Below are 13,974 nucleotides of genomic sequence, written 5' to 3'. Positions count from 1 at the left end.
TTTAATGTAAGGATTTATTACACTGTGCAATTTACCAAAGCTCGAAGCCATTTTTTTTTGTTAATATTCAAGACATGTACTGTAAAAACTGTTATTTATTGTGCTAACTCTCAAGAAAACAGTGCTGTTGCTCTTCTCGTGTAATGAGCTTGCTGATTATTAATTCCCCTCCTATTGCTTTCTCTCTCTAGTCAGCTGCTGCACGATTTTTATTCCTGCATCCCCCCAGAGAAGCTTCAGAACCCAAAAGTGGCCTCCATGACTGAAATCGTCAGCAGCCAGCTCTTCCAGAAACAAGGTGTGTGTTTTTTCTTCTCATGGGCCACTAACCTCCGCAGATGTATTGCTGTTCAAACAACCAATCACAGACATGCACATTATCCAACAACTGTCAGCTGGCTCTGTTTGAAAGCCAGTAAAATCTTTCAGCGCATTAGCTGCTTCCCACTTACAGGTAAAGATCACATTAAAAGGTCTATTATACAGTGAGTAATTTCCTGCTCAGCAACATCACTTCTACTGTATTTTATGACCAGTACTCTGCTCTCTGCAGTCAAGATTTTATCTTGGTAATACACCACGGGTAATGCTCCGTTTCCCATGAGGACGATCCAGAAAAACACTTCAGATAATAGTCGAATGGTGAAATTACCAAGCGGTGTTTATGCTTTTAGGTTTTATCTGGTTTTAGTGCTATAAATATATGTTGGTATTTAGAGACGCCGGCGGGTGTGAGTGGGTGTGTGCACGCATGGTTTCGTACATCTGTACCGGGAGGGAACCTAAAACCAAAGGTGTGGAAGTGTGCATGTTGAACTTTGAACATTTATCTTTCCAACCTAAATATATCAAACTCAAAATGGTCAGTTTTTCTTACAGTTTTTCATTTCCTCGACAAATAAAGCCATATACAGACATTTACATCTTGTTACAGTTTTAGTTCTGCTTTGCTTAAACCCCTGAAACATTACAATCAATGCCATGGAGCCCAGCTACCTACTGCCTCATTATAATCAGTATGAGTGGGACCGAGTGCTTCTCACTGATGGCAAAGGTGACTTCAAGTCACTCCTGCCAACAAAGATTAGGCTGAAACAACAGCAACCTGAACACATATTTGCAAGTCATTCATGTGTATTTGGCATTTTGGTCCTTTGTCCTTGTTAGGTTGATGGTTCCTCTGCACCACGTCTGACAATGTGGATAGAACTTATTGCAAGGTTGAACTGGCAGCTTACACCTCAACGGGTGTTAATGGTGAATGAAGAGAAAGATGAATGGTAGCCCTGCTAATGCCAATACATGCTATCCATTAAAGGATAAGTAATATCATAAATGTTGGTGGCAGACTGAAAGTTCTGTTTTTTTTCCATCCACTGTCATTAATGTGTCACTTTTCGCTGCGTGCCTGCTCTACTTTTAAATGATTTTCACTGTATTTGCCATAATTGCCTGGGACATGTAATTTTGTCTGTACGATACCTTTAAAGTGCACTACACATGAGTGCGCACACACACTGCACCAGTCTGAATCCACCCCCTACCTCCGTTCAGCCCTATTATGTCTGTCTAATTTGCTTGTATTGGGCTGATAAGTGGTGGTTTTTCCCTGCAGAGGTTCGTGCAATGATGGATAGAGCGATCTAGTGTTGTCCTGCTGTATAGCACAGACTCAATAAAGGAGCCCATAATCTGACGTCTGCAGCACAAACTGAAGAAACCAGGGGCAGAGTGAGCGACTGTGGTAGATTACTTATAGCTTATAAGAGAAATTGGCCTGAGTGATGTTGGGCGATAGCCAAGCTGGGCTGCACAAGTCAGGTTGAATTACATTACAGACGTGAGCGCACGTGAACACAAATGCATTCTCATACATAACCCGTTCCTGTAGATGATGACGCCATGCCATGTCTGGCGAGTGAGTGTGCATGACCGTCAGTGTCTGTGCAGTGGCGCATGCTCAGTGCGGATGTGTACTGTCTCGAAAAACATTTTTGTCCAGTCGGTTGCTGCCAGGCAGTTCAGTAACAGATCCAGGATATGGTTTCTTTAGTATTGATCCTGCCTCACAAGATTGATTCCCCGGGGGTTCGGTGACAGGTTGGGCCCCGTGGCTCACTGTCACCATGCTCAGACTCGCACTCTGTCACCAGACGGAGAGGGAGGAGAAGAGAAAGTGATGAAAGTAATAGAATAGGGAGCTAAGTGTTGAGGGCGAGCCGGTGGAAAAAGAGGGCAGGACAAAGAGGAACGGAATTGGGAGCATCATGCCAAACTGCAACATGTAATTTGTTGCCTTCTAAATAATATTTTTTTAAAAGTAGGAATGTATTTGATTTGCAATAAGCCAGCTCAGACGCATTTAGAAGGCAAGAATGAGAAACGAGAAGGAAATAGAAAAGGAGAATAAAAGAATTCTTTAGAAGAAGAAAGTAAGTGTGACGGGAAAGAATCGAAAGGAAGTTGGCATGATGATGGTGAAGGATGGGCTGGGGAGCATGGACAGTTAAGGGTCAGCGGAGATGGAGAGCTGAGAATTGGGGACGAGACAAAGACTGGTTTATAAAGACTGAAAGTTGGATTAGACACAGTTAATAAATGAGCAGAGAGAGAAAACAGGTGAATGGTGGTGTCAAGAGGAAAAAAATAGCCTTGGGTTAGTGTGGAAATTAAAGGGTTTTTGAGAAAGTCACTTGACTTGTTTTCCTATTAAACTGTCCTGAAGTGATTAAAGTTTAAAGCCTGCTCACAGTCAATCTATCAGCAAATCTGCAAGCTGTCGGGCAGTGACACCTGACTCCTCCATCCTCCGACTCGCTGCTTTTATTCGCCCATTCATTGGCCTATTCCATCTCGATCCCTGCCTCGCCAAATGAGGGCTGACACTCCACTCTAATTGAGATGCATTTTAGCATTGGGATGCTAATCAGCTGACTTGTATGTTAGGATGCCATTCGTCCAGAAGGCTGAGATATGCAGCAGGCCTAAATTATATATTTATAATGGCTAATGGCCCCCGGTGTCCTATCACTGCACTGCAATACATATTTAATAAACCTACCTGTCTGTCTGACGGTCTATCTGAGCAGACCTGCCAAGCTCGCTCTCCAGGGAGAAATGTCAAGCCACTGACACCGCTTCAGTGTAGGAGCGCTTAGATGATGGAAGGGGGATTTTGTGTGTGTGTGTGTGTGCGTGGGAGACAGGAATTCAGTCCAATGTTCATGTTTGACAGTGAATGGGATTTGATATCATTATTATTTATGTCATTAAGTTTGTTTCCTGCGACGTCGAAATTCATTGACTTTGATTTGAACAGAGGAACGAATAACACAAATGTCAAGGTGACAGATTAGTTATAAAGGAGGAACTAATCTGAGCGTCATTGAATCAGTCCTTGTATTTTTATTCATGCTTACATAAATCCGGAGGTGCATAATGAGCAGCATATTCGTGCCGTCATTTTCTCCTCTCACATGCTTTTGCTGAAAGATTCTTGAGCTGTGCTCATTTCAGGAAGGCATTGTGTACTTCCAGCTCCGGGCAGCATCTTCTTTGAGCTAAAATATGTAGTTTAATTTAAATGGAATCTGAATGAAAATTGTTATAAATTAGTCTGGTACTGAATCACATGTGAATATACCTTGGTGGAAAAAAAAATAAAGGAACACCCAGATACTTTTAACCATTACTTAGAAAGTTGAAATATAATTATGTAAGGCTTTTTCTGCTGTTGTTCAGTTGGAGAGCTGTTGCTGTATTTTGAAGGAGGTCGATATACATATATATATATATATATATATATATATATATGTGTGTGTGTGTGTGTGTATATATACTGTATATCCTACCCTGGTTAAAGATAGGTATGTCTGTGTTCTTGCTTGCGTTCGTCCGCCTGGCTGATTTAGTTTGCCCTGTTTGGCTTTCTCATGACCGCTTGCTTCTCCATGGGTAATGTTTGAGGGGATTGGGGTTTTTCTTTTTTTTTCTCCCACTCAGAAACACTCCTCTGATTTATTCAGCATACGCTCCTGGGATTAAGAGTCTTGGCAAGCACAGAGTGTGTCCACACACAAACACGCTTCATGCGCACGGGCCCGCACGCATGCACGAAGAGACATGTGCGTCCCGTCATATGGGTTAATCTGGTTTTGAGACAAAATTAAATTTACAAGGCGCATTATGGCTCAATTTAGGCAAATTATGATGCCGTCAGGCAATCACTGTGACAGATTGAGAGCATCAACACTCATAAAGGGGGCAAAAAAGATCGAGAGATCAGGGCAAACAAAGAGCTGAGGGACAGAGGGACGAGTCTGTCATTTTGTTTATCCAATCATTTCCCAAAGCGGGCCAAAGTTGCTGATTCAATCTGCTAACCATCTAAATTTTCTTAGCCAGGCTGCAATTTACAAAGCATTGAACAATCAATGTACAATTCAACAACAGACTGCAGTCATGTCGTCCAGCGGTTTGTACTAAACAGATTAAAGGAAACCCTCAAACATTTTAATGTTATGTCTTTGCGCAGATTAATTGGTAGGTGGAAAAATACAAAACGATGCATCAAGTCGGAAAAGCTGCCTCTTGTTTCTCTGGTGCAAAAGTATGTAGTTTTAAATTATATCATAACAATCAGTGTAAACAGCAGCAATCTCATTAACTAAATTGCTTGCATTTTTCTGCAGCACATCAAGCAGTATTGTTGACACTTGACGCCCGTGTCTATATTCCCCTGCTGTGATTACTTAACAGATGCATGTCAATGCCTGATGAATATGGATGAGTAATACGATGTACTGTACCGCTATTATCGTCAGGATTTAATCAGTGCTGAGTGATCTCAGTCGGCCCCACACTCTCTACCAATCACCATTAGTGACAGGTCACTCTCGGCTGCGGTCAACAATCATACTGAATGTGTTTTTTTTTTTTTTGGTTTTTTACACCTGGTTTTGAGGAGGTGTTTGTCAACACATTTATTGTAGTGAAATAGAAAAAAAAATCTGTCTTCACATCGTAACTTCTTCACTGTGTGTGGATGAAGATTAGGCTTTAGGCTGTGTTAATACTGCGCTGCAACAAAATCCCCTTTTAAAAAGTTATGTAAAAAGCAGCTTTTCACTGACATAAAGGTGACATGCTGCGTATATTTGCAAGGAAATGCAGGGAGTTTAGTCAGTGCTTGCATGCACCACAAAAGATCTATATTTTTGGTCCATACTTCACTCAGTCATTCGCAAAGCGGCTTCTGGATGATTGCGTCTAAGCAGTCAGCTTTGCAGCCGCTCATGGCTGCTGAGCATGCATGTGTGTGGAACAGGTTTCTAGGTTCCCCAATAAACCCCCATCTGCTCTTATCCTATATCCTTAGTTATAAAGGCATCTCAGACAGGTGTTTGAAACATAAAAAATGTAATGGCTATCCCTCAGGCTGTCTCAAAGTGCTTCTCTCTATACTGCTTCACTCTACTCCTTATGGACTCAAGTCTGATTGTTTACTGCCTCTTTCCTTCTCTCCTCTTCTCTTCTGTTCCCTTCTTGACTATCTCCTGTGTATTTTGCACTGATTCATTATTTTTATCCTGTGCTACATAATCTTTTACATTTCAACATTCCTTTGTTTTTTTTGTCATCTATTACAGTAACTCTGGTGGGCCATTTCTCATAAACATCCCACAACTGACACCCAAACCTCTCAAGTAGTTATCAAAGTAAATTGGTTGACGAGCAGCATCTTTCTTTGCATTTGCACGTCTGTGTAGGTAATCTGGTTTCTGAGTGACTTTGTTTTGTTGTTGTTTTTTTTTTTTTTGTTTTTTTTTATCTCAAATTTGTCTTCTTACAAACTTTTGTGTTGATGGCATGAGAAGGTTAATGAGGGTGGCGTGGCTCGTTGTTGTCGTTCAACCTTTGCAGAGACTGCAGTTTGTGGGGTTGTGAATGAAGCAGAGGAAGGAAAGAGGGATGGATGAGAGCTAATGGAGTAAAGCGAAAGGCATTTAATCATTTGGGGAAATGCCTCTGTCTGCCTCTGATTTATATTCTGATTCTTATGTCTGTGAAGTGATCTCAGTGGAAACTGAATTCACAGTATCGGGGCACAATGTTTTAACAAACTTACCCATAATTCATATTGCTGAGATGTGAGCTTATATTAATGCAGCCTGACAGGGGAGTGTGCTATTGTTGATAAATGGTTTTCCTCTCTACTGCTACAAAGGGATAGGTTATACTACAAAATATAATTTGTAATATTGCCGATATGGTTTAATGATCCCAATTGGGATGCTGTGAAACTGAATAGTGTTAAGGACATTTCAGCAAATTGTTGCAAAGTCAAAAGAAATTAGAGATGCCGTAACATATAAATTCCAGTGTTGGCGCACAAACTGATATTCAATCCAACGCAAATACAAGGCAGGATTTATAAATTGAGATCAGATATAGGCTGAGATGGCGCCAGCGGCTTTGTGATATATTACTGTGTGATTATATGATGCTGGGTATAAATCAGTCAGCTGGTTCACAAGAGTTCATCCAGGTATTATTGATCTGCAGAGCTTGAACTGATCAAATCGTCGCAACTAATGCTACCAACACCGTAATTGGTCAGTCAGTTTGATTGTCATGTGGAGATTGGAGCGCAGGGGGAAGGCAGAGATGAGGGGAGGCAATTAGTGGGTGAGTCACGGAGGGTGACTGAGAGTGGTGGAACGAAAGAGGAGCATTCACATCTTGTTAAAGATACAGCGGGAAAAACACAAGCTACGTGCAAAAACAAGACTCAAGGGATTAACTGAAGATTATCAATAGTATCTTGTGCTCATTATCTTCACACTGTTTGTTTTTGTGGTAAACCTGACAAAGTGGCCCAACTCTCTCTGAGGAAATTGAAAAAATATGTGTAACAGCAGCATTGGGCTGATTTTGCTCATTACTCCAGTTTTACTGTCTGAGTCAGTTGTTCGTTCTACTTTTTCTGGACTAATATTAAAGCAAAGGTAGTGGTTCTGGCTGAGTTTAAAGTAAGTGTACAGTAAATTAATGGAAATCAATGCATTGCCTCCAGGATGCGTGGATGAGCATGCGTGTGGAATCGTGTGTATCTGCGTACATCACTGTGACACACCTTCACATGTTTACTTTGGTTTTGCTGACAGCATTTGCTTTATGTCAGGATTCATCAGCATGATGGCAAAAATCACGGGCAAAAATGCATTTTTCGCCTTCGCTGTTCCTGCGCTGTATAGCACGAGTGCATTCCATCAATGGTAATTTACTGGCATATAATTTCAATAGACACAGAAAGGACATTTTTATTCATTCCTTTCAGAGAAAAAATTACATTCGACTAAACTGTTGCAGGACAACATTTTTTGCTCTCACAAATCACGTGTGTCAAACATCTTTTACCACCACACCACAGCGAGCCCGTTACTGAAACAAGTGTAGACGGATGGCCGCAGCCTACATATAAAGCGAGGACATGCACCACAATAAATCTGAGTGGGATTTAATAAAGATGAAGCAAGGATAAATGTGAGGAAGGGAGTCAGCGCAAAAGAGTGATGGAGGGAGAGTAGATGAGAGGAAACACCCACAGTGACATGAGAAAGACATTTAGTCATCACTTGGCCTGGACCCAGGCCGCTCTCAACTTGGAAGATTTACTCTATGCTGTGCCTGAAAACCCACGCATTAACATTTTTTTCTATCATTCCATCTTAAGAATGACAACTGAAGGATGAGGAAAAAAAAAAACGGATGGAGAGGAAGAGATGGAAAACAGTGATTTACATGCCCCTTGGAAACTGAGATTGCATCTCATTATCATGTGCTATAGTTTATTGTGTTTGGCTGTCAAATGAATAAATGGAAGAGAGAAGAGATGAGCTGGCTGCTGAGCCATCAAAGCTGCTCCCTGTGTGGTGACACGCCAGCGACGGCAGCCCTCTGCTCTCGCAAATTTGGTAACCCAAACACATAACGACACATCGCACAGCAGCAAAGGCACCAAGTCGGAAACAAGAAAGTCAAATCACACACGGGCACGCAGACTCGCACTGGTATTAATGATCAAAGTGTGAGATTAGAGATAGAATAAACAGACATTTTAAACTGAATATAGATGAGTACTTGAAGGTGTTCTGAATACGGTGTGTTGTGAATCAGCATTATTGCATGCACACGACTCCTGCGTGTGTGTGTCTGTGTCTGTGTGTGTGTGTGAACACACTTTCTCGAATGAGAGCTGAAAAATAGTTGAATGCATCCCAATCATTGCTGCAAGACCCTGATTTCCATTTGTTTGTGATTGCCCGTCAGCCAAGATTGCTTCCCATGACATGCCCGAATCGATTTATGGTATTGCCGCACCGCTGGCTACAACCTACCGCATGCAACAATGCCGTGCAGGCAGGGGTCTCATGGAAACGCAGGTTTGTCGGAAATCAGTGCTTTCACCAGTGTTCACTTCAGGCACAGATGTGTGTGTGTGTGTGTGTTGTGCTGCATTTTCAATTGTAATGTGGCTTGAAATTTTATATTTGTTTATTTTACGTGTACTTACATGCACTATCAGACCGCTTCAAATGCATGTGATTTATACTAACTGGGAGGTTGCAGCATCAGTTCGGATTTCTTCTTCCTCTCCATTTCACTGGTGTCTCTTATAGTTTCTCCACTCGCAACTCTCCCCTGCTCACTTCTCTCTCGCCCCTGGTTGAGCCCCTGAGGCAGCGTCTCTGTCTTCTTCTTCTTCTTTTTCTTTTTTTTTTTTTAAGACGGCTTCGTTGCAAAGCAGCTGCTAGCAGGCATCTGCAGAAATGGTTTCAGGTTATAGGATTAGGAGTTAGACTCTGCCAATCCCAGCGATGGATGTGGAGAACCCTGCGAAGAGGTTCTGTATCAGAGACTCATGGGAAAACAGATCAAGAGCTTGTAGCTTCTGTTATAAAGCATGTACAAAAAATGCTAAATAATATCAACAGTTGTATATACAAGCTTGAGGATAATTTTTTGGTTGGGACTGTGATGGTTCTTTAGTTCTGCTCTGATAAATTTAACTCAGTGAAGATGAGCCTCAGCGTGATGGTTCTGTTTTACACCTGAGTTATTTGTTGTTGTTGTGATCATTTTCCAATAAAAAGCTGTAAACACATAAAAAAAAAAGAAGAGAGAGAATGCATTAAATAAGTGACCGTGTCATGTTGTTCAAATCAGAGCTTTAATAGTTTCTGCTCAATGTTCCCACTTTTTTAAGAAGTGATGTTTCCATCCTGTTTTCATGTTCTTTTCATTTTGTTTCAAACACCTCAGAGAAATTTCCATAGTTGTTCTGAGGATTTGGGACACTCTGCTCATTTCTGTTTTGTGTAATATTTGATCCATTGATGTGGAGATTGGGGCACTTTAGAAGCGATGCCATCTGCTGCAGGACTCCTTGTTCTTCTACTTTCTGAAGCCACTTCTTTCTTTTCCGCTCTGGTTGTGTGTTTGAGCCTGCCGTCATGCTGTGAAGCAGAGCCACGGCCGGCGAGACACTTCTTGATGGTATTGTATAATGAATAAGACTTTCAGCAACAATACCGTAACAGAACTTGCCTGTATGTTACTCCACCCATACATCTTTTATTTCACTCTATCAATTTATAGTGGCCAGATGGTGTCGTTGATCAGTTACACTCTAATCATGTTTTGGAACAACATAAGGAAGTGAAAACAGCCATATCACACTGCAGCATGTTTACTGAACAACTACAATTCAGGACCTGCATCAGGACTAAAGAGATGAGTAATCAACTATTAGGAGCAACTTCTGCCTGAATGTTGCCAAAATCATTTTTTTTGCTTTTCAAAGTAATTGCAAAATGGTAATAAGCAAATGAAGTTGATGGCATATCAAGTCTGGGCACTTTGTTCAATCAATATAAAAATAGAGAGCAAATAATTCCCAATAGAACATAAAAAAAGGAAAAGATTGGTTTATGGAAATGTAATTTATAATATCTGGTTGAATGTGGAACATACTTGACTTAAAAAAGCGATACGGAACTGTAATGTGGAAACGACGCATAGCAATGACTTTGTGTAGCGAATCGATTACTTTTCAGAAACAGCACAAACGATAAAATAAAAGAATAGATCAGTTTGCTTAAAAACCAAATGCTTTTACAGCTGCCACATTAGCGCTGGGGTTGTACTGAATATCCACACAGGTGTGATCATGTTAGACTCCCGGCAGGGCAGCGACCGAACCCTCTTATGTGAAATTGTTTTTATAGAGAACACACACACACACACACACACACACACACACACACACACACACACCCAGAACAGATTAAAGTAAAATGAGATGTGTGAAGGAAAAATGATCGGAAATGCCAGTGAATGTTTCAGCACTTCAATAAGGGCAGATCAATATTAATAGCAAGAGATTTAACCTTGTGTGTTTTTTTTTCTTCAACAAATAGGTTCTCTGTCAGAAGATTTCAGCTGAATAAAACAAAGCAAAAGAAAAGCTTTGTGGACAAATACTTATGAGTTGGTTCTTCAGCACAGGTGCTCATTAGTGGGAAAAGCAGTTTTTATGTACAGTCTTGTTTACGTTTAAGAGCGCACGTTCTTTCCAAGGGGTTGCTGTGTACCATCCATAATGACCTAGAGGAAGTGTTTTTATTTATTTTATTAGGCAGTCATTTCAAATGTCTTCCTGGAGAGGGGCTCACACCTGGGAGCTGCATTGTTGATGTTCTTACAAGACTAAATCCCAGAGGACCGCACTGCACTTCTAAGGAGTTTCCAAGAGAGCCGCCATTCAGACTGGAGTCGCTGATATTAACATTCTCAATGTTATTTCAGGCCAGGCAGGGTAATAAGAAATATCTGCGATGTTAGAGGCACTGTTCTGCATCAGTGATTGAAGACGATCAGCCAGAGTCTGGAGAAGCATCACCAAAGGAGCCTGCATTCATTTCTAATGCTCATATTCCAGAGTTGGCTGGACGTGCTCCGAAAGGAAAGATGGATTTAAGTCAAATGAAAACAGACAATGCGCATTCTGACAGATCCGCCAAAAGATGCCAGAGATGAGTAAGCTATTAAGGTGCTCAGAATTTTATTGGCTCTTTGAATTTTAAGATGAAAGGCAGCTGCTGACTAAAGTAAAGATATTTTGTGCTGCGTTCACAAGCTCAGCACAAGGTGTTCAGAGAGCGCCTGGATTTGACACTGTGGTTGTTTTTTCATCACTGTTGAAATTGGGGAAAATATACATTTTTCCGGTGTCAGCAGGCACTAGGAGAAGGTCAATTCTAGTTGTGGAGATTGTGTCATTGTGGATTGTAAAATTGCAGCTGTTCATAATATCTGAGGACTCCTGCTGCCTGGCCGTTTGAAAAAGTAGATTTTTTTTTTCTCATTAATCTGATTTGCTTGAAAAGGCAATAAATATTTATAATAAACAGATACTTATATATTATATTTACTCTTAAATGTTTACATGCTTTTTACACTTCCTTCTATGTTTCCATAGGTGATTTATTCCTTTTTTATTTAAATTTTTTCAATTATTTAAATTATTCTTAAATGTATTTATTAGAAGGAAATTGGTGTGTTAAGTCAGTCACACTGTTGCTCAGTATGAGAAACATGCATATAATTTGATCAAGCATATCACGTCACGACATTCATCTAAACATTTGAAAAATCCGATCACTCCAGAAACTGGATCATGACTTTCATTTCGATTTGCACAATAATGTCACTTTGGAATAAATCATCTGCTTTGTTGACCTTTTTAAGTTTCATTGAACTTTTTTTTCTAAGCTTTGTTTACCCAAGTTATGTGAATTTCAAAAGAGACATGTCCTCCGTACAAATCCCATTATAGACATGTAATAAACGGGTTTGAATGATATTTTAGAATAATCAGCGTGAAAACAAGAATATTTTTCAAAGGACGTCTTTTTCTTTCTAACCTTTCTGTTTGCTTGTTGCTCTCCGTCGTTCTACCCTTTTCTGTCTTTCTGTCCTCTCACCGATTGGTATGGATTCTTGAATGTGCTACGCTGCAGCATAGGTTTTCAGCAAGCCTTGTCCTCCGCTCCACTTTCTCTCTTCTGAACAGTTGTGCCCAAAAGTATCAGCTTGATTTATTTGTCAGATCAATATAAATAAAGGAAACAGGTGGCTTTGTGGGGTTTTTTTTTCTTCTTTTTTCCAGAAGGGGAATGGAGTTCACAGGTCCACAGGTTTAATGGTACATCCAGCCGGAGCAGATGGATTAATTTTCAAGCTTGCGCACACAACAATGCGGCTATAAAACACGAGCCATTGTTTTCTCTCTCTGAGAGGACAAAAGATGATGAGTTTCTGCTTTGATGGATTAAACAGATTTATCAAGGTTCCTGCTTATACACAATGCTGGCAGGATCCAAAACACCATCCTCTACCTTTCTGAAAGGCAACGGCAAGCGAGCCCTTCTCTACCCTGTGATGCGCTTTGACGGATAAACATTTTAATTTGAAATTTCAGTTCATATATTTTCTCTAATTTGCATGGTAAACACCATCCATCACTCCGTCTCTTCCATTGTCTCTCTTAGGCCTCTTTGGATTTGTTCAACCTGTCGGAGCCCCTCCTCCGCCGCCTCCTCCACTTCTGAGTCATTAAGTCCGTCCAGTGACTCATGAGTTCCCCCTCTCTGCCTGATACCCCCTTCCTCTCTCCGTGTTTGCGTGATGGAGTGAGTGTTGTGACGAGGGTCCACTCAGCAGGCGTGAAGCCTTGGCTCAGTTAATAATGGAACTAACGAGCGTCAGCCCAAACGAGCTTTTAATGGGCTCCGTCTACCTGCGGCTACAAAGAACAGGGTGGAGTGGGGGGGTGGCGTAGGGGCGTGCGGAGATGGAGTAACAAGAAGTCGGGAAGCAGGAAAGGTCAAGATGAACAATAGGAGGGATCCTTTGATAATGAGCTACACTGTCATCACAGTTTTCCTTTATGACGCATATGTCTAACTGCATCGTTCTTGTTTTTTGTTGGCCCTTCAATAGTTTCAGGACTTTGTTCAGTGAGTTTTAAGGACTTCTTAGCAAAGTTAGATACGACTTCTAGTTGGATGGATGCTTTGAATGACCTTTTCAGTGGTTTCTCATGACAAGTGTTCTTCTTTGTGCTTTCAAATTAGATCACAGAGAGTCATTTCACAATTAATAAAAGCAGCAATGCCATCCTTCTCCCCGTCTTGGGGATCATTGCTTTTTATTCATGTCAGTGTCTCATCAAGATCAATTCACATAGACTTGGAATTTCTTCAAAATGGCTTAATATGTCATCATGAGACAGGTGTCTGCAATAGCTTTTGTTGAAGTCCCTTAATTTTGTTTTAATAGATATTAAATTGAGGTTTGAGCTCCCTGGTGGGGAATTTGGGTGATGAATTAAAAGTCTGACAGCAGGGTTTCTCCATTCAGTGATATATATCAATGAGTCAAAAAGCTCAGAATGGAATGCAAAACTTAGACATAAGAGTTGTTTCACAAATTTGCCATCATTCTGACAGATTGCTGTTTCCAGCAATGTAGAAAGTTCACTCACTTGACCTTATATAGAAAATGAACCGTTGCAGTATGTTTTGGGAAACGGTGACCACTTGTGAAGGACGTAGGCATTGTGGCTACTTGTCTTGCAAAATGACTAATCTCACTCATTAAACATCAGAGGACAGCAATGTCAAGTGTGTTTTCTAGTAAGACACATCCCCATTAAGTGCACAATAAAGTTGAACCTTGAATTTTGTAACCTCACAGATTTTAGCAGCACTTTGATATTCGCTGCTTTGTGAAAAGTGCCAAACGCTCACATAAATCCGTAATTTACTCCCTTATCATTTGATTGATTTTCCACTGCTGTTCATTTGTTTCTTTTTGTGGCTTCCTAATAATGCCTTCATGGCTTTAAAC

At 40.8% G+C, this 13,974-nt stretch overlaps 1 protein-coding gene across 1 annotated transcript in view; it reads left to right on the top strand.

The window, feature by feature from the left end:
* The window catches only part of dock2 (dedicator of cytokinesis 2), a 101,413-nt gene that overhangs the window by 26,946 nt on the left and 60,493 nt on the right, over window positions 1-13,974 (top strand). Inside the window, exon 24 of the mRNA XM_030105629.1 lies at window positions 192-298. Coding sequence (XP_029961489.1) covers window positions 192-298 — 107 coding nt within the window. The remainder of the gene's footprint in view (window positions 1-191; window positions 299-13,974) is intronic.

The sequence above is a fragment of the Salarias fasciatus genome, chromosome 2 (genome assembly GCF_902148845.1).
Source record: "Salarias fasciatus chromosome 2, fSalaFa1.1, whole genome shotgun sequence".
NCBI classification, from domain to species: Eukaryota; Metazoa; Chordata; class Actinopteri; order Blenniiformes; family Blenniidae; genus Salarias; species Salarias fasciatus.
The sequence above is the reverse complement of the archived record's forward strand: the minus strand, read 5'-3'. Positions and strand labels throughout refer to the sequence as shown.